Raw genomic sequence first — 22,308 nt, 5'->3', positions numbered from 1 at the left:
TTCCTTATAGCTTTATAAATTCGCAGAACACTACAGCAGACCCGTCGCGTCTGCATCTATAAATCAGCAGATTATGATAAAATGCGTTCCTTTTTCACATCCTTCTCTAATGATAGCGTTCATTTTCCTTTCGATGACCCCATTGCTTATAAGTACCGTTGTAATGATCGATGTCATGCTACAGGGCAGAGACATTTTGACAGCAAGCTGTACCGATCGCTGGGAGATCAGTCCTGGTTTGATGCGTCAGTAATAGCAGTAGCTGTTTGCAAAGAACAGGCATACCAGACCTGAGTTGCGACGCTGGGCCCAAAGGATCCAACTGCAAAGCTCGAAAGAGAGTATACAATTGTACTTCCTAATACTAAAAGCGGTAAATCACCCATACGAAAATTATGCACGTCAAAAAAACGGCGAGCAGTTTAGGTGTTACCCGTCCGGAACACGCGGGTTCTGGGCGTTGCTGAAAGCTACCATAGTCTGTCTTGCCGGCCGCCGGTGCAGATTGGCAATAGCACAGCCTACGGGCTGTAACCCACAAAAAGAATAGGCCAATCTTCTGGGAACTCTTTTTAAATCTTACTCGTCGTACACCATATTTCGCATTTAGCTTGTATTGCAAAAGAGAGTTTAGCGCGGTGATCATTTAAAAGTAGGTGACCAGTACGCTCCATTTTCTCCATCTTCCATAAATAAGCGGGTGAGGGTGCAAAATAAAAACAAAGTATACAATAATAAGAATGTATTTAAACATAACATGTGGTGGCAGTAAATTGGCGCACCTTGATACAACAAGTAGTCGTTCATTTGTGCAAAGACAAGTTCTCTGAACGACTTGGTTGTGATAAAATAAACAACAGGTAGCTGTTCCATAGATAACATTTAAGTAGATCTCATAATTAAGATAATAACTAACTGTCTGTAGTACATTTTAAAGCTATAACACAAGGTGGAAACATAAAATACGACATGGTTTCTAAGTCATAAAATTATATAAATAAATTAATAAAACTGCTGTGATATTAAAATATATTAAGCAGTTGAATAGAGTAATCCGCACCATGTACAAAATGTATAACAATAACTTTAATTCAGCAATTAAATAAGATGGAACGGAAATTATTACATTTTTCGCATCTCTTTGATACGATTGACACGTGAGAACTTATGAAAACTAATTAAATACACATAAATGAATGAAAACATGTAATATTATTAATAATAGCTGTGATGTCATTCACTCTAAACGACCGTAGTATCCTTTTCTCGAAGCAGTTCAGACCATTTTCAACCGCCTATAACTTTTTTGTGGATAAAACTAAAGTAAAGATAAAACTAGCCTGTATTTTCAGTATCTGTAAGAATCAGCAAACATTTCATTCAATTTAAACCAGAAGTATAAGAATTATAACTAATCAAAGTTTCTTAATGTTAAGTTTTTTTGTCACTGACCAATCATCAAAACTCTAAGGCACTTTTAGCAGACATAGAGTTTCAAAATCCCGTATAGATATCCACGAAATCCGATTACTAACATACTTGTGGAACCAGTAAGTAGGACAAATGCCCTTAAACATTCTCCAGTATCAGGGATGTGTTCTGAGTACAATCGATTTTCCGCGTCCATAAAAGATTTTGATATTTTTAATGACACAGTGACAAGTCTGGAAAAAAAAAAAACTAACCGCACATTTCTGTTTGTAAATAATAATAATATGTTAGTTGATATTCATACAAACTATTTCTTCGTAATATTGTATCTAATATTGTTAGTAATTTGCTTAAAATCCTTGTTAAATTTGTAGGTCGAACTGTATTTTGTATTTAAATTAATGTCTTGCAATGAGAGTGGTGTATGCACCAGTAACTGGCATTCGTACCAGATTATAAACCTATTAGACCATAATTATTTTTAATGTTTTGTATGTAATGCTGTTGGTGTGTCAATAAATAAATAAATAAAAGTCTCGGCGGCTTACATCTTGTTAATGTCGACTTTGGAAATATTAAGGCGCAGGAATCCTCATCCCATATTTAGTGTTTGTGGCAAACTTATGTGGCACTTTTGAGAGTAACAAGTCTGGGAGGCTTATATCTAACTAACGTCGACTATGGAAGTATCAAAGCGAAGGAATCCTCAATTTGTGAATACAATAGACTAAATGGCATTTATCTATACCCATGCTTTAAATCCTCTATTAAAGATTCTAAAGCAGTTAGCTTATTGCCAACATTAAAACACCCAATGTCCTAATAACCATTACATCATCCAAATGAGTGATGTAATGTTGTACTGAATTTCATAACAACACTCCTTGATTTTTTTTTCGATCCCTTCATGCGCAAAGAGTATCAACAAACAGCCACATTCTTATTGCTCGATGCGTGGTATCTGTATGAATTTCAAAAAAAGAACATTTAAGTTTACGCGCGTTCCACACTACCAAAACCTGGCGCGCCGTAAAAAAAAAGTAGGTTATTCGAAACCCCGCCATTTTTCTTGAAAAAATGAGCGATTGAAGTTTTGACAGCACACCGCCGGATATTTTAAACGCTGCAAAAGAACATAATATTCAAGTGAATTTTAATAATTGCACAATACAAAATGTAAATTACTACTAAAATAAATACATAATTAAGTATTTCATTAACACTTAGTTTATTTGTATAAAATCAGTAATGGATGATATTAAGTTACTACTAGGACTGGCTGTTTTAATGTTAGCAGTAAGCTAACTGTTTCTGAATCTTTTAAAGGATTCATATTCTGGGTGTAGATAAAGTCTTGTATGCAACTGTTGATAATTAGGTATTAAAACACTCATGTGATACTATTATCACACTCGGCTTGCCTCGTGTGATAAACCCACATTCATGTTTTAATACCCCTTATTACACAACAGTTACATAAATAACTATACAGTGTGTGTTGATTGATGCATGTCCTTATACTCAATAGCTCTTACGTTCTTACTTATTAATTACATACATATATTTTATCTTACACACGTTCTTTTGCGTTCCTCCAAATTTGTCCATGACTGTAGTTTTGGTGTTTATGTTTTGTTAATTATTGTCTATCTATGATTGCGAAAGTGAGTGGTTTTAGAATGTAATTCTAACCAAAATGATGGTGATCTTATCCGATTTTTTTAACGATTTTCTATTTTTCTTAAACGTATATTAGCACATTATTAAATTTTTATTGTCATTTGAAAGAATTATTTTAAGTAATGAAATAAAATTACATTCTATCTAATTATAATGAATTACCATAATCTAAATAGACAAATAATTCATCATGAACCAGTAAGAGAATCGATCCTTCAAATAGTGTTTTTTAAGTAGTTCCACTAAATAATATATACTCTAAATATTGTATGAAACAGAAATATACGTTAACATGTAGGAGCGAGTGCCTCCTTCTGGAAGTGAACACAGCATGATTTTAAATGTGTTCTAGATTTTATATAAAACTAAAAACAATAATTAATCTATAGATGAACACAATTCAACCACACAGTCCCCAAACGAATAATTCCCTATTTCTAGGAGATGTCCTCAAAACCTGACAGATTAAATATGTCCATCTCCTGACAGAGTTCATTATACGGAGAACAAATGCGATACAAATAATTTGGACGTGTTTTGGGTAAACTGAACGTTTTCCTATTAGTACGGCTGCAGGACCGTGGGACAGTCAATTTAATTTTACTTAATAATAGAGGACTGTCTATGAGGACATGAATAAGTTTATGTAAAAAGTTACGTTCTAAAATTATCCTACGCTGTACAAGCGGCGTCATGTCAAAATACACAAGTCTAGATTCGTAGCAGTCTAACTGTTAGCAAAGATTACTTGAATATAAAAGAGAGAGAGAGAGGTGATATAAAAATTTCGACCGCACCTGTTCTAACCTCTTAATATGAACTTTGTAAGAAGGGTTCCACATCGGACTGCAATATTCTAAAATACTACTCACATAGCAGTTAATAAAGTATCTATGTGGACACAAGTCTATGGAAAATTTAGATTACAAAACCTGAAAGACGAGATGCCTCATTGGAAATGTAGTCAATGTGCTCCCTAAAATCTAATTTTGTGTCAACCATGACGCCTAAATCACGTATTGTAAAAATTCCTGTTAGCGGACAAGCATTTATGAAGTTGTCGTGAAGAATTTTGTTTTCGAGAAATGTTTAAGCAAAAACATTTTAAGACCATCCTATTACAAATGCATCAATCGCGGATCGAATCAAGATCGCTTTGTAGTATGTTCGTATTTTCTGTAGATCTAATTTCTCGATAAATTTTTCAAGTCGTCTGCAAACATTTGAAATCGTTTACAAAGACCAAGAAAAAATCGGGCCCTAAATAGGAGCCCTGTGGAACCCCTGATGGCATGATTCTTGATCTTTACAATCTAGGAACGGTTCTGCAAATAGGATTCGCACCACTGTACTAGAGAGCCACAAATTCCGGCGTGATCAAGTTTTTCAATAAGCAGTTCGTGGTCAACCACATCAAACGCCTCGGAAAAATCAGTGTAAATAGAATGCAATTCGTACCCATCTGTAAAAGCTCGAGTAATGTTTCAAAATTATTTCATCTGCTATTCGATAGTAAAGATTTTACGAAAGACTTTCTCCCAGTTAATGTAAGCCAACCGCTAGCTTCTTTTTTGTTCAGGAAATCAACGTGTTACTTAACACAGTCTGCTAACACGGTATGTCAACACAACGGCCTGCGTTCTCAACAATTGTCTGATTCGTTCCTAGCTCAAGCTAGCACAACATCCACTCATTCACTTTCACTCAGATGAATAAGTTCGTCATCCAAGTAGTCCGGGTGGTCGGCCACGTAAGCCCGCAGGTCGTGGAGCGCGGCCGCCAGGCGGTCGAGTGCGGCGCACAGCGCGGGCGGGGGCGGCGCCCGCGGGGCGGAGTCTCCGGCGGGCGGCAGCAGCGCGGGCTCCAGGTCACTGAGCAGCGCCAGCACGTCACCAGGCAGCTCGTACTCCCGGAAGGGCGTGATGGTGGGCGCCACGTCCGCCTCCAACCCCGGGATGCTGAAATTTAAAATTATCGTCAAATAGTATTTTCTTTGATAAATGCGAGTGCTACACATTAAAAAAAAAAAAAAAACACCCAAATTTCAATAGAGAAGGCGGTCTAAAATTATCTAACACCTGGGATCCAATAATCTCTACATACACATACCAAAATAGAGAAGCACTGTCAGTAAATTTTGCCAAAAACCATCTGTCTACTGCAAATACCACCTCCGAGGCAATAAATGGCGCTAAACTTCATAATGACAACTATGACAAATACCTGCTATCTTTGACTCATTTCAGCACTGCAGACAGTCGCCCTGAAAACGAGATCTGGAAAGGTCTTGAAACGTCGGGTTAATCATCATTAGACATCATTGTATTCCCGCGATACCTACATGCCTATATTGGTAGTCTCTCAGACAGTTATAACCAACAAATACAATATGTTTTAAAACCTATAACACCGCTAATCTCCTCATGATCTACCTGTATATAAGTCTTGAATTCTTACGTGGGTCACAATTACGGAATTTTTACAAACGGACGCTTCGAGGGGATAGTTTGTATGATTGTCATTTATTTTAACACTTTTGCATTCTCTTGAAGAGACAGGATGTAGGAGTAATTATTCACATCATATTCTATATCAGTTTTTATTGAAACTGAAAACAGTCGAAAATAAGAAAAAATAATTCTTCTAAGACTCGTAATTTTAGAGAATTGTTTATCAACTATCTATGCCACGGTTAAAAGAAGTAAATAAACATTACTACGGCAAGCACAACCTGTCAAAGTCCAAGTACGCAAACAGACACATTTCGATAGAGGTACGAACATAAGCATCGTCTTATAAGATCGTGAATGCAGAACCATCCTACGTTCGAGTGATTTTTACTTTTGCGAATCCGCGATCAAACATAATGTATGTTTGATCGCGGTTATCTAGATTAGGTGTAATAATTGGATCTATTCGCGCGAAATAACTTAGTGTGAACGAGCGATCAAACACGTCGACACCCGGAATGAGTATCTTGAGTGACACCCGCGCAATAACCGCGTCGCAATCACACGGTAGTTAATGATGATAAAATTATACATATTAGATATAGAGAGGACTGGGTTTAATTTTTTTTAATGATATCACCCAAATGTCTTCTATCACGTTCACGTGCACGTACTGTTAGGAGCACAGCCTCCTGTTATAATTACGCTGATTTCATGAAAAATGTTTTCTTTGTAACTTCACAACAATTCGCCATGCGCCCATAACTCCTGACTGAAATGGTTCAATTATTTCATTTTTGGATAAACCACAACAAACTTTTAAACTGGAGCAATGCAAGGGTTTTTGTTGCTTCAGTCGAGGGTTACGAGTTCTCATTTCATTCAGATGAAAATGAGCATCGTTGCTCCAAAACTTGAATTAATTCACGGTGAGAAAAAGTTCTAACATAATTTCACAAAGAAACCCGATAAAATTTTCTTACACTTCTTCAACGATTTGAAATTTAAATGCTGGAAACTCAAATCCTTTTCAAAAGATGGACAATAGCTTTCGGAAATCTAAAGAGACTGGCCTTTTCCGTATTGAATATAATATTTTATCGAGTTCGCAGGGTGTTGATAGTCGAAGCAGTTGCCCGGAATCTCGGTGCTCAGTTACGAAGTAAACTAATATTAAAGTGTGAACAAAATTGTTGACGAGCGTTAGTGTAAGAATCTTGTTTTTGAAAAATGCTTCGACGAACAACGCGCGATGTTCACCCAACCGCGCTGGTGCGACATTCTGACTGAGGGAATCATACGATTAGTGATCCTAATAACGCAATCCTCCCCGTTAATTACTGGGATATTCTACTCTAATAGTAGATGTGCACTTAAATTTTTATTTAAAAACTAACGAAAATTTTGGTTTTTTAGTGGCTCAAGTAAAAACTATATCCTCAAATTAAACAAAAAAGGCTCCAAACTTTTTTAATGTAAATAAGGGACGAGACAAGCAGAACGTTCAGCTGATGGTTATTCATACGCTCTGCCCATTACAATGCAGTGCCGCTCAAGATTCTTGAAAAACCACAAGAATTCTGAACGGCACTACAACTGCGCTCGTCACCTTGAGACAGAACATGTTAAGTCTCATTTGCCCAGTAATTTCACTAGCTACGGCGCCCTTCAGACCGAAACACAGTAATGGTCACACATTACTGCTTCATGGCAGAAATAGACGCCTATTTTATGTCCCTTGCTTTTATTTATGATCCCCCGATTCTCATTTGGGCCAATTAGGGTCTGCCTTCCAGATAACCGCGAAATCGGCAATTGCTCGAGTTAAAGTGTTTGGAGCTGCCGTCGGAGAGCGCTCTGTACTGTCACTGTCGGTCCGTAGGTACTCACATGCACTTGTAGCACTTGCGGTAGTGGGGCAATTCGTGCGAGCGCAGCGGCAGGACCTCGTGCACCGTTCGCAGAGCGACGCGCACTAACTCGTCGGCAGCGTGCGGTCGCCGGTACACCACCGATCGGCCGAGCAGCGGTTGCTTCACTGCGGATGACAGTCGTACACGTGTTAAGCCCGGTATCCACCAAAGCGGAGACAAGCGGAAATACGCCGCGAAACTGTCAGGTTATTTCTTATTTGCTTGCGTATAATAACGCTTTCGAGTATGCGGTGTCGACTAGTGCCTTTTAGGTCAACTTTTTTCAAAGTCTCCTAAAATTATGATTGAGGTGTCATTCGATTCGGAATGGCATTTAGATGGTTTTCGAAAAACAATGAAGCTCCGCAAGCAAAAATTACAAAAATTAGTAACAATTAACTAAAAAAAAGGGGAGTTCAGTTTTTTCAAATTTGAAAAAAGATTCAAAAAGAGGAGGAAATTTCCTAACAAAAAGTTCCGACTCCCGGAATTGTCGGACCAATATTATAATTTTCCCAAAGAGTTGAAAATACACCCGAAAACGGGTACTCCGGCTTGTGCAAGCCACGCCCCCTTCGGACCTTTAATGAATAAATATTATTTAAACTTATTAAATATAAAAATTAAAAATTGCAATAATTCAGGTGCTTACAGGACAGATCAATGAACAATAATCCGTGGTCAAAAAATTTTTATCGCGATTTTTCATAAATTATCCATTAATTAATTAACAATTTTTTGTAGCACGAACATTGACATTGCAAATGCGATAATTGTTAAACTATTAATCTAAGAATTTGTTCCTTTCCTGGAGCTATTCATCAAAGCAATAGATTCCCGTTGGAAAATTGAAAAAAATATTAATTTTTCAGCAATAATTTTTTTTTAAGAAACGGTTTTTTTGAAATCATAATTATCATCAAAGATAATATTATCAAAAAAAATTTAAATTATCTCATAAACAACGCATTTGTTCAATACAATTTTTTTAACAATAGGAGATAAAAATAATTAAAAATCATTTATTTTTTTTCAATGTTTAATAAACCTTTATAATTTTTCACCTTATTAAATTGTTAATAACAAAATGAAAATTATAATTTTTTTCAATTTTCCAACGGGAATCTATTCCTTTGAAAAATAGCTCCAGGAAAGGAAAAAAATTCTTAGATTAATAGTTTAACAATTATCGCATTTGTAATGTTAATGTTTGTGCTACAAAAAATTGTTAATTAATTAATGGATAACTTTTTGATAAAAATTTTTGACCACAGATTATTGTTCATTGATCTGTCCTGTAAGCACCTAAATAATGGCAATTTTTAATTTTCATATTTAATAAGTTTAAATAATATTTATTCATTAAAGGACCGAAGGGGGCGTGGCTTGCACAAGCCGGAGTATGTTTATTATTATTTTTATAGTTTTCGGGTGTATTTTGAACCTTCTGGGAAACTTATAAATATTGGTCCGACAGTTAGTTACTTGTTTTAGTTACTTGTCAATAACTTTTGTAATTTTTGCTTGCAGAACTTCATTGTTTCGCAAGCAAAAATTACTTAAGCAATCAATTTAGCATTTCGAAAACCATCTAGATGCCATTTCGAATCGAAAGAAAACCTCAATCATAATTTCGGAGACTGCTGAAAAAAGTTGAACGAAACGAAATCTGATTGGTTATCAAAATACATCTCCTCTCCTCTCCGCTTTTTATTAACAAAACGAGGGACGAAAGGAGCAGGACGTTGAATTGATGGTAATTGAAACGCCCTACCCATTACAATGCAGTGCCGCTCAGGATTCTTGAAAAACCCAAAAATTATGAGGGCTCGTCACCTTGAGACATAAGATGTTAAGTCTCAATTGCCCAGTAATCTCACTAGCTACGGCGCCCTTCAGACCGAAACACAGCAATGTTTACACATGACTGCTTCACGGCAGAAATAGGCGCCGTTGTGGTGTTGATAATCTAGCCGGGTTCCTGTGCAACGGAGCCTCGACCTCTTTGGTGCAAGTGGAGACCGGGCCTTAATTAGGGGCGGGGCCAGGACGCGGTGTACTCACGGTGCTGCGCGGGGGGCGGGGCGTACAGCAGGCGGGCGGCGGGTGTCTGCAGCAGCACGAGCCGCACGTGCGGCGCGGCCACGGCGCGGGCGACCCACGTGCCGCTGGCGGCCGCGATCTCCCGCCACGTGTCCGCCGCGAACATGTCGTACACCTGCACAACAACCCGACCGGAACGACCTCTCTATATTTATTTATTAATAGTTACTTGTGCAACTGTTGTGTAATAAGGGGTATTAAAACATGAATGTGAGTGATAATAGTATCACATGAGTGTTTTAATACCTAATTATCAACAGTTGCATACAAGACTTTATCTACACCCAGAATATGAATCCTCTAAAATATTCTGAAACAGTTAGCTTACTGCTAACATTAAAACAGCCAGCCCTAGTAGTAACCTAATATCGTCCTTACTGATTATATACAAATAAACTAAGTATTAATGAAAGAATTATTAATTTTAGTAGTAATTTACATTTTGTATAGTGCAATTATTAAAATTCACTTGAATATTATGTTACTTGCAGCATTTAAAATATCCGGCGGTGTGCTGTCAAAATTTGAATCACTCATTTTTCCAAGAAAAATGGCGGGGTTTCGAATAACCTACTTTTTTTACGGCGCGCTATGTTCTGGTAGTGTGAATCGCGCGTAAACGAAAATGTTCTTTTTTTGAAATTCATACAGATACCACGCATCGAGCAATAAGAATGTGGCTGTTTGTTAACACTCTTTGTGCATGAAGGGATCGAAAAAAAACCAAGGAGTGTTGTTATGAAATTCAGTACAACATTACAACACTCGTTTGGATGATGTAATGGTTATTACGACATTGTGTGTTTTAATGTTGGCAATAAGCTAACTGTTTCAGAATCTTTAATAGAGTATTTAAAGCATGGGTGTACATAAAGCCTATTACAATATTAAAACGATTACTAATTTATTTACAATATTTTTTATATATCATCCCACTGCTGGGCAAAGGCCTCCCCCTTCTTTTTCCATTGGTACTTATTGTATGTTGTACGTGACCACATCACTTCTTCGTAATTTACTAGGTCGTCTCTCCATCTAGTCTCATCTCTTCTCTATATAAATAAGTATAAACACTGTATCTCTAGACGTAGACCAGGTAGAAGACGTAGACCAGGTATTTTATTATTTATTCATTTGGTACTCTTGCAGTGATACAATTGGATTTAATATAAAAAAAACATAGTTAATAGTATGGCCAAAAGTGTATTACACATTTAAAATAAATATAGAAGGTCAAACAGTTTCTGTATTGTATTTACACAAGGCCAGCTAGGCGAGACTTGCCATAGTACCGCACGTTCTCCATCTACTTACACTTTTCGTTCGATAAACTTGACGAAAAAAATATAATTTCATTTCAAACTATTAACTCTTAAAGATATAATCAGAGATGTCTTTACTTATACCCCATGCGTCGCGGCACCATAGATAGTCAGGAACTATTAATTGCTATAATATATTTTCAAAATGAGAGCGTTAAAACGTCGCATCCGCCATTTTCCCATGTACCATACTGTCACTCGAGATACTCTCAAAATCGTCTAACGATGGGCATTCCTCATTTCTATAAAATGTCTTTCCCAGGCTTATATATTTTCTACCTTACCAGAAATAAACTTATTCTTAATGTTCAATATATGTTACTAAACAATTATTACATCAGCCAAACCATCTAAATTATCATTAAAACAACACTCATAATCACACTCACCAAAATATACAGACACAGAAGTAAACATAATATGAATACATTTTTTTTTCTTTCTTTGCTATATCTGTTTTATCTCAAGTAGGTTCTTCATGAATTTAAGATTTATTTTTGTTCTTTTGCCTATATAGGTAGTACAACATCACTGCTGGGCACAATGTTTTGTATATAATATCTAACTAATAAGTGATGTTATGTGCTACATATTTAATGAAATAAATAAATAAAAAACAATAATTAGTAAGCACTCAAGATGCACACAAAGTCACAAAGCAAATTGACGGCACAAGCAGTTCGCTAGGATATCGCTCGTTGTATCACATCGGTAGCTCAAATATAACTGAACTAAAGTTCGGTCCACCCGCTTATATAGGCAAATGAAGGAATGATCTAGAATCGTCTAGTGTAGTTCAATACAATTGCGAATCAAAAATTCTTTTGTTGCGGCGCCATTAAGACGGTAGGTATCAAAGGGTTTAATGTTTAGTAATTGAGTTTTTCAAAATTTCTCGCGGGCCGGACCAAATCTTACAGCGGGCCGTTTGTTGCCACATATGTATGTTCCTAGTTGTTCTCAAATCGTAAAGAAAATTCCGCGATGGCATTCCAACAGTGAATTGCTGTCAATCACTGTTGGAAGTAGCCTAGAAAAATATTGTAAAAAAATGAACGTAGCTGTATCATTAAGTAGGCACTATTTTTGTGGACAATAAGCGAAAAATCATTACAAAATTAACAGCAAGGCTTATTATAGACTAGAAGTATACTCACGGGGCTGCCCCGCGAAGCCCAGCGAAGCACGGAGCGTAGCTCGGCAGCCGCGCGCATCAGCAACGGACAGTCACGTGCGTACAGCAACAAGATGGCGCCGCCCGCCTCCCGCTCAAGTGACCTGCACCGAAATATTTATTTATTCATGTATAGGAAACAAACAGTATTATGATACTTAAATATTAACAAATCTTAATACTTACACTTTCACCAGGGAAGTTTCCAACAATTTATACGACACTTTTAGTTAGAAGGTAAGCAACGGTAAGATAAAAACCACAAAACAATTGTAATACAAATTAACAACTAATTACAAGCTATATAAGTTACACAATACTATACACGCCTATTATACAATACTATAATGAATTAGTTACGAATGAGTTAAGTATTCAGAAAAAAAATATAAGAATGGGGTTAAAAAAATCAGTAATTATTTAAATTATCACAAACCAAAATTTCATTTCACGGAACCAACCCTGGCATTTGATCAAATCACTAGATTTGTTTAGAGAAATGATAAAATCGTGTTGTTCTGTAAACATACTCCGTGATATGATCACAAATTACTATCGAATGGACCAAATCTCTGTTACTATCATTTCCCTGCGACATATACCTATATAATCTGAATTTTGAAAACGGCTCCGACGATTTTCATAAAAATACAAATTTAGGTTTCAATTTTAAAAAATGTAGTTCTATCCGTGTTTTAATGAGAAACAGCTACAATAACGTAAGAATAGAAAGGTAAATTTCGCCACTATATACAAGACTATAATAGCCCAGATGGGACATTGAGTGATCCGGAGAGCAGAAGAGCCCGGTTCAAAATCCAGATTTCCTTTTAAGTTTTTTTTGTCCAAGCTTTGTAAATTCTTAAAAATCCGAGCAAGGCTCGGTCGTCATATTTAATATAATATGATATATTCATAACGGAATTTCACCATGTGAATAACGGCGATCTGAATTTTACACCCCCATACATTAATGAATACTGAATAAATAGTAATAAGTTTCTATTAAACTGTAGATTATCACGGCTATATTAAATGAATACCTTCTCAATCAATCACTCAATCAAAAATATTTTATTACGTAGGTAAAATGCAAATTACTTGAAATAATATGTCATTTTTCATACAGCTCGTTCGGAAGGAAACTCTAAGGTTGCTCTTTTCAAAACAGAATGGTATTATAAGTTCTTATTTTCAATTAAATTTACAAATAATTTTATTATATTACTATATACAATGTGGTGCAACAAAAACACTCAAACGCCAATTATTAAATGTCTTGCACGAAGTCAAAAAAATGTAAATTAACAAGTAAAACCATAGTTATAGTTATTGAGTAAATACATGATTTAGTGTATCTGATTTCATGATGACCATTAATCAATGTTAGTTGAAAGCTAGTTATCAAAGTCAACGTACTCGTTGTAGTGTATGTAGGTGAAAGAGAAGGAAGCATTATGTCATCTCTAGCGCACGTTCGGTCGTGATACAGTCAGTCCGCTGCGAGTGGCGGAAGCGAGTGGGCGCGTATGTCTAAGAGCCGATAATATTGAAGAATATACTACACATATAGTACAATCCACACATACCATAGATAAAATAAAGGCATTATCCGAGCATCTTATCAGCTATTATATAAAAAAAAAAAACTTTTATTTTAAAAAGATTTCCCGGTGAGAGGATCATCCAGCCACCCCAAGTAGCGCTACTTACTCGAAAATAAATCTGGAGGGAGACGACTGTGCGCGATAAATAAAAAAATGGAATTGGGATGTATTAGATATATCGAACCACATCTAAGATCGACATCGTTTTAAAGTTGTCTCATCATCTCTCTCACGACTACTCACTTGTCAGTCTCTGGCCAGTGGCTCCACAGCTTCTGGCGTCGTTTCCGCGAGCTGAGCGCGAGGGACCCTACCGCCAGCCCCACCATCACCAGGGCCCCTGCGCCGCCCAGCCCCCACCACCACTCAAACCCACCACCAGCCCGCTCCATCCATAGCTCTATCGAGCTCGGCGCAGTATGGTCTGTGCACAAAACTACTTTATGCAATCCAATCACATTAACAACGAGTCACATTATTTAATATTATATATAGAGTATGAAATTGTCATATATTTAAATAAAACACTTTTAAAGGATTAAAACGCGTGTAATTGTAACTAACTAGTATTTAGAAATACTATCTTTGACTCACTTTATCTGTACTCCCCCTGAAAACGAGATCTGGAAAGGTCTTGAAACGTCGGGTTAACTAAAATAAAAATGTAACTTTTTACGCAAACATCTAATGTAAAACCGTTACAATTACACGCGTTTTAATCCTTTAAAAGTGTTTTATTTAAATGTGTAACACTCGCGATAATCAAAGAAAATACTATTGTCATATATGTACAGAAAAATTCAAAAAATTATTTTGTTGGGATAAATATTTTTTAACATCTCTAGTTCAAAAATTGTGTATTTGCTGCATAAATCCAGTGAGTTTTAATTCGTATATAAATATGTTTAAATTTGAAACCATAAATGTTATCGATTTAGGATTTACTGTAATCAGTAATAACTAGTGGGAGGCTCCTTTGCACAGGATGCCTGCTAGATTATGGGTACCACAAAGGCGTCTTTTTCTGTACTACATTTATACTTTGTTTTCAGTGGAATTACTGGGCAAAAGAGATAACATTTTATGTCTGCAAGCGACGAGCGCAATTTTTAGTGCCACTCAGAATTTTTGGGTTTTTCAAGAATCTAAGTAATGGGCAGGGAGTATCAATTACCATCAGCTGAACGTCCAACTCAACTTGTCCCTTATTGTCATAAAAAAATCGGAGACATAAGGTTAATAAGTTCATGAGAACTAGCTTTTAAACTTATAAATAGACTTAAAACGCCCTTTGGTATCATGGCTGGCCATAATTTACCAACCTAAGCTTGATAGCTGTTTGGACCACTTAAAGATCAAATTAGATAAAAATAGCTGTCGTATTCAAATTTTTATTTAAACCGACCATGGATTGCTATGTTTTGACAAATCTTAAAAGTAGTATCTACTACACTCATACGCACACTACTAAAACTTTTATAATGCTATTCAAAGTCTGACCGAAAATAATCTCGGACTACTGTACTGGCAGATTTCAAAGCGGTCTCAAAATCTTTGCAAGAAACACCAAATCTATACCAATCCCTAAAAAGAAACGTAATATGAAACCGAATGTATTGATAATAGAAACAAACATCAAAATAGAGTACATTCTGACCCACATTATGTTTTATCATCACATAACCATGCTACATAATTTAACAAAAAATCAAAAGAATGTATGAGAGACACCTACTGGAAACACTAGACATGAAAAGGTTACTATGTAAATATAAGGACCAACAAAACTTGCAATAATCTTAGCAAAGATTATTAATGGAAGGTCATCTTTTATCTTACTAAATTGAACATTATATTAGATTATATCTGTTCTAGATGGTTTCGGACAAAATAAATCAACTGAAGATGCAATAAAAACTTTTAGTACATTTATAGAAGATCAATTAGAGACAATTTGACGACCCATATAGCCCAGTGGTTAGTGACCCTGCCTAGAGCTAGAGGTTCGAATCCCGGTAGGTGCAAACATTTATATGATGAATGGATCTTTATAATATATGTTTATAATGTTTGTTTAGGTAAGTATATTGTATTAAATACCCTTGTACCCATAGTACAGGCTGCGCTTAGTTTGGGGCAAGACAATTTGTGTAGAAGTGTGTCAATAAAAAATAAAAAAATATTAGAAATTTATTGATATGGAACAGTGTGGCCTTCTGGCTCAGGTGTTCCTCATTTTATACAAGGCATAATTTAAAAACATTGTAGTAATTTGTCCATGTTGTTGAGAAGAAATTTTTTTACACAAAAAAGCGTGTACACCTTCCTTAAAGGCCGGCAACGCTCCTGTGATTCCTCTGGTGTTGCAAGAGATTGTGGGCGGCGGTGATCACTTAACAACAGGTGACCCGTACGCTCGTTTGTCCTCCTATTCCATAAAAAAAAAACATGTGAAGATGTTGGAGGGTTTCTGTAGAGTTAAAACGGTTTCTCGAACCGTGTGAGGTATTGCGTTATGATGGAGCAGTATCGGTGAAGATCGGTGGACTAGTCAAGACTCTGTGATATTCACCATCATTGCTCGAAGTTCCGTACAATAGAAATCTGCTGTAATGAACTACAACCATTAAATGTCCCCCATTGGTATATAAATTACTATCACTACGTAGACTTCGCTGATAATGTTGCGGCGTTTGTTCTGCAGTCAGCGATGTTCACTTGCAATTATCGTATAGAATCCACTTTTTATTACAACTCATCCCCAAAATAGCTCAATTTATGTGACTGTTCAACATGGGAAGACAAGCTTCAACGCGTACTTAAAGCACAGTGCAATCAAAGGAATGGTGCCTAATACTAAGGTGTATGCGCTTTTTTCGAAGGTATCCAAAGTTTTATCGTAAAAGAACACAACATGAAGATTTTCGGGACTCTTCGGAACACTCCTCGTAATAATTGCGGTAGAAGATACACAATGCAGCGACATCCCTCTGAAAACGTTAAGGGATCTGGGATATGTTCACTCAGCTCTCTACAATTTTATGGCATAAAGTAATAATTCTTTTTAATATTCTACTAATACCTGCCTCATTTTAGAATCGTATGATCTGATTGGGGAAGAGCATTCACCTACATTTCATCACAACCTTCTACATAACAATATAATCTCGGTATCTTGAAAACTAGAGAAGGCATTTAGTAGCTGCACAAGCTGTACCTCACTGTCTGTTCACAAGACTTACCCACTTCAACGACGATGCTCTTGAGAGCGTGGAACAGCTTGTCCCCTGCGACCCACGGCGCCAGGTGAGTGAGCCGCATCATGTAGTGGCCGAACGGGACAGACATGTCGCAGTATATGCTGCTCTGGCGCGAGCCCTTGACGCTGCACTCATTTGTTATGTCGTATGAGCAATTCTGAAATGCATTTTGAATTACATTACATAAGCCCAAAGATAAACGTGACCAGCACACTTGGTATATAAAACATCTTCAATATCATGATCTCGACATGGCTAGTGCAGGAGACGGAATACAGGTTTGAGGTACTCCAGCATAAACAGGCCTAAGCCCTAGACAGCTAACCAGAGAGGAAGCTGGTGATCGAATGTCCAAAAACTACCAGGAACCCACAGATGGGAAATGTCAAAATATCACATGCATCAAATGCATGTTTAGTGAGATCTAAGTTGCCACTGTGCTGTCAATTATTCAAAATGAATTTCTTACCAACTAGTGATTAATATATTGTCGCGTCAACATAGTATCATGATTACCTCGGCCATAGTAATATTGTTGATTGTACACAGTTGCATTTGGAAATCCGTTGCTGGGATGTAGCCCAGCGACCATAGTGCTGTCAAGTGATCTCTGAAACATTGATTTATTTAATTTAGTTAAGGTGTTCTGGTGTTACATTCCAAATTATTGAGACAAACTTCTTAGCCATCCAATGAATCCACCATGTGGGTGACAGGTCAATCGTGTAGCAGAGCGAGCAATTCCAAACAGTGCCCGATACTGGTGACTTGGGTAAATGTTTATTGTACTTTTAAAAATGTTTTAATTTCATAACATAATATAATAAGTCGTGCAAATCTCATGAATTCAATCGGATTTCCAAAAAGTATCTACTTTTGATTTGATTATGGATCTCCATCTAAAAGGCTATTTTGTGCATGTGTCATCAGTGCCAAGCTTTACAAGTTGGTGTGCACGGGCTGTACTAAGAGCAGCGGCGTCCAACGTCGTCGGCGCCCCAGGAACATATCCAGAAGAGCCACAGTTAATCATAAAGTTACCAAACCCAAATAAATAATGTAGTGTACATAAACAGTTAAAAATGGGAATACCTGTATAGCCTAGCTGAGGTACATACAGCAGAATAAATATTATTTTGACCCCAATGAAATTTACGTACAAGAGTGCTACAAATAATTTCACCCAAAATGAAGAGTGCATCTGTCGTAAAATTTTATATAAGTGGGGGATTAAAAAAAATTAAAACAACAAAAAGCAGATTCCCAATTTAAGAAGGAATACCCGCTAGAACATTTGATATGAATAGAAGTAAATCCAAATTAAGTAGTTTAAGCTGCAGTCCACCTGAGTCAGGATAAAGTTAGATAGGTTTTTTTATGTTTGGTTTATTACAAGTATCATCCGACTGCACTCAATCTGATTGTTCTTGAACAGTATAATTAAGATTAAGAGATTATTACATAACACACAGCCATCATCCTATCTATCCTATCCTAGGATTTTAGATTTCAGGTATTACCCTTTAAGAGTCTCTTTGACCAATATTTATATCATTTTTTATGGAATAGGAGGACAAACGAGCATACGGGTCACCTGTTGTTAAGTGATCACCGCCGCCCACTCTCTTGCAACACCAGAGGAATCACAGGAGCGTTGCCGGCCTTCAAGGAAGGTGTACGCGCTTTTTTTGAAGGTACCCATGTTGTATCGCCCCGGAAACACCACACAAGGAAGTTCATTCCACAGCTTTGTAGTATGTGGAAGAAAGCTCCTTGTAAACCGCACTGTGGAGGACCGCCACACATCCAGATGGTGAGGATGATATCCTAACTTGTGGCGTGTCGTGCGAAGGTGGAATTCGGCGGCAGGAATTAGGTTAAACAGCTCTTCGGAACACTCCCCGTGATAAATGCGGTAGAAGACACACAATGAAGCGACGTCTCTACGCAACGCCAAGTGATCCAACCGTTCACAGAGTACTGGGTCCCCGACAATTCGAGCTGCTCTGCGTTGCACACGGTCAAATGGATCAAGCTGATACTGGGGTGCACCAGACCAGAGATGACAGCAATACTCATTAGAGGTAACTTCATCAATAAGTTAACTCTCATATTAAAAATAAAAAACAACATTAAATAGAAACACTTACTCATGACTTTGGGTATCTGCTTTAGTTTCACTTTCTGTGAAATGCTCTTTAGTGTGCAGGTTCTTAACATAGAAAGACACATCCTGTGGTCTGGAGCTTTTTGTACCTCTAAAAAGTAAAGTTTTGATGTGGTAACAAGCATCTGTAAATATTAAATCCAGATGTTTTGTAAAGCAAACCTGAAATGTAAGAATAATATAATAAGTAATATCCTTAACTAGAAAAACATAAATTAAATAGTTTGAAACCGTAATTCAATCAAATTTCATGAACCAGTACAATTTCTATACAATAACTTCTCTTACTATATAATAATTAACACATAAATAGATTTAATTTATTTCAAAGTTTGCATAATATACATTTTATAGGTTGAGACTTCCAAGTAAGTTATGTTAAGACACTTATATTAGAGCAAACAAAAACACTTATATTAGAGTAAACAAAAATGATTAAAAACTAGATTTTATGTTACATTTTTAGTGTGTACGGGAGTATGTGTGTGCATGTGGGTTTATGTTTGGACCTTTAATTAGGTTCCATCTTTAGCCTGTGTGTGCTTGTCATGTCAGTCTTATCAGAAGAATAAAAGGTCTATGAGGCTGATTGGCATCAATCATACTGTAGATGTTTATATACTTTTAAACTTGTATTATATGTTTAACATCCAAGTCTAGTTGTATTTAAAAACACATATCAAGTTGTGTTTTAACAGATAGTGTTAAACAAAAACAGAAAGTTTTGGGCAATTTTTTTACAACTCCAAATCCTCATCACCCAAAAAAGGTGCACAACACGAGGGCCTACACTATGACAATGACAATGAGTTGACTTTGTTGTCCCAATGCGAGTTGGTCAACTTCACATGCAATATTTCCTCATATGTGTATGTTGATTTCCTAGGTGGTTTCAAACAGAAACAAAAAAGAGGTGATAGAACCTTTAAAATATTCTATAGATACCTATATAATGTTTTCATTATTTGACATAGTGGAAGAACAATCTCACATTTGTGCAGTTCAAGTTGAATTCAATATTCTCTCGAAACCGTGAATGCACTGGATACAATGGTTTCTGAATATTGTGCTTGCAGAGTTCAGGTTTATGGCGCTCGTCGTATCGCAGCACCATCTCCCATTTAGTCACCTGTTCATCACCTTGTGTACACCATTTAAGTACATAACGTCCATCCACACTACCATTAAATGGTAAAAACGTAAGCTTTGACGTCTCATTATTGCACTCCACTTTATATTCTGCATTAGACACGCAAATATTTAAAATCACAAGTATAGATACAGTTAGTAGCATCGTTTGCATGTCTTCACAATTCACATATCGCTAGTTAATATATATACTTCTAAAAGAGTTAGGTTTTTCCTGTATTCAAAATATATTTGCAAAGGTTATTAAAGGCTATCGCTGTGTTATAATCGTAGAAAAAACAAATAGTTTAGTACGTAATCTATTTACGTTTCACTCTAAGCTGTAATATCTAACAACATTTCCGTGATACGTAAGTACATAGTACTAAATAATCTTAACCACCTTAATCTTACTAAATTATAAAATAAACATAAAAATAATAAAGGATTAAAGAGATATAAAATACCAATTTTACATTTTGATTTTTGACTCTAAAGTCTAAACTCATAAACTAGATCAAGTTTTCTTAAAACTTTTTGACATTGTTTTGACTTTTGAGTTGATTTTTGATGCCCCTGCCCCCTTGTCTCGTTTTTTTTTTTTTTGGAGTTTATGGCCTGGTATCTAGACCTTTAGGCTTAGTCTTGGGTATTTTTATTAGGTATATTATAATTTCCCAACTGTATTTTTGATGAATTTATATAGAGGCACGTAATAGGATCTATTTTTCAACATATCACTCAGGCGGCGGGAGGGATCTTGCACTGTCAATTGATTTTGCACTATTTCACTAATTTCACTGACAAGAATCAATCTGTCAAACGAAAAGCACTCACATTTAAATATGAAATGTTCGATATCACCAACAGAATTATTGCAGAAGGTGCAGTAGCTACTCTCCACTATGCCCAACCGAGCCAGGTGGGCCGGGACGGTGGAGTGACCAAAACGCAGTCTGTTTATAGTCGTAATAAAGTCCCGATTGGCCATTTTCAATTTGTTATACCATGGTGCCACAGGTAAGTTTGCTTGAATATTTCCATACCATTTACCCTTCTGTTCTTGGTCTTGTTTCCAAAATTCGACCCATAAACTATTGACCTGGTTGTCAATAGATTGATAGCAGTCGGTCAAAGGTACTTTTACTATGGAGCTAACATCCAACATGTTGGTTCCATCACGTGCAATCTTATCTACTGTCTCATTTCCTGTTATGCCCCTATGTGATGGAATCCACATGAAAGAGACCTTTATGCCCTTTTGTGCATAACTAAATAACAATTTTTTTATATTATACAATATATAGTTTTTTTTAAAGTCAAATCTGAGATTGGTTAAACTTTGGACCATACTTAAACTGTCTGTTAAAATTAAAAAATTATTAAAACTATTTATACGTGCAATCCACTTCAGGGCCGCGAGGGCCGCATATACCTCTGCAGTGAAAACACTGCACTTAGGGTCCAGAAGAAAACTTTGACCAAACTTGGATTGGGGATCATAAACAGCACTGCGCACAAAGAGCTCACTTTTGCTACCATCTGTATACAAAGTATAGTAGTTATTGTTGGAAAGAAAACTTAATAATTCACAATTATTAAAATTTTTTTTAGTAACAATATTGGTCTCAAATATAATAGAGGAATATGGGTATGAGTAGCATGTCCACTTTGATTGTTTAATTACATTTTTAAAATCTTCATTCATTTGCAGTACAATGAGAGGTAGAACTGGGAAATAACCTTGTAAAAGATCACCTCCCGAAGTCTGCTGAGCCAAGCATTGTACAGGAAAAGGTACTATTTTTTTGAGAACATTATCATTACCAGATAACAGCTTTAGTAAATATCTTTCTATTAGCAGAAGTCTTCTAAGACACAGTGGCATTATTTTGGTTTCAACTTCCATAGCTCGTATGGGAGTTGAACACATAGCCCCAGAAATAATTCGCAGAGCTTTGTTTTGAATTATGTCTAGTTTTTTTACACAACTACTATTTGAATAGGCTAAACAACTGTAGTCGAAGTGGCTTCTGACTATAGATTTATATAGCATACTTAAAACTTTGGGGT

At 36.3% G+C, this 22,308-nt stretch overlaps 1 protein-coding gene across 3 annotated transcripts; it reads right to left on the bottom strand.

The window, feature by feature from the left end:
• Positions 1–727: 727 nt before the first annotated feature.
• On the bottom strand, positions 728–20,779 carry LOC126967902 (uncharacterized). Of its 3 annotated transcripts, none has more exons than XM_050812599.1 (10): positions 20,712–20,779; positions 20,099–20,470; positions 19,091–19,269; positions 17,457–17,550; positions 16,923–17,097; positions 13,924–14,104; positions 12,057–12,177; positions 9,539–9,692; positions 7,452–7,599; positions 728–5,069 (listed from the first exon to the last, which is right to left on the bottom strand). In XM_050812599.1, exons 2-10 carry the CDS (start codon positions 20,408–20,410, stop codon positions 4,802–4,804), a joined length of 1,632 nt encoding a protein of 543 aa, XP_050668556.1. In that variant the 5' UTR covers positions 20,411–20,470; positions 20,712–20,779; the 3' UTR covers positions 728–4,801. The 3 variants fall into 3 exon arrangements, with proteins under 3 accessions (XP_050668556.1, XP_050668557.1, XP_050668558.1); XM_050812600.1 differs by having other exon boundaries at positions 20,703–20,751; XM_050812601.1 differs by lacking the exon at positions 20,712–20,779 and having other exon boundaries at positions 20,053–20,694.
• Between the last annotated feature and the right edge of the window lie 1,529 nt (positions 20,780–22,308).

Source organism: Leptidea sinapis, chromosome 14, assembly GCF_905404315.1.
Source record: "Leptidea sinapis chromosome 14, ilLepSina1.1, whole genome shotgun sequence".
Taxonomy (NCBI): Eukaryota; Metazoa; Arthropoda; class Insecta; order Lepidoptera; family Pieridae; genus Leptidea; species Leptidea sinapis.
This window is presented reverse-complemented; position numbering and strand designations above follow the sequence as displayed.

What these genes read in the sequence shown, in the direction of transcription:
- LOC126967902 (XM_050812599.1), bottom strand. Translation starts at nt 20,410, where the DNA reads ATGCAAACGATGCTACTAACTGTATCTATACTTGTGATTTTAAATATT. An exon ending in CCCGCCCCCCGCGCAGCACC is followed by an intron (nt 7,600 to 9,538) that starts GTGAGTACACCG and finishes TGTCATCCGCAG; the next exon opens with TGAAGCAACCGCTGCTCGGC. An exon ending in CGCAAGTGCTACAAGTGCAT is followed by an intron (nt 5,070 to 7,451) that starts GTGAGTACCTAC and finishes TTTAAATTTCAG; the next exon opens with CATCCCGGGGTTGGAGGCGG.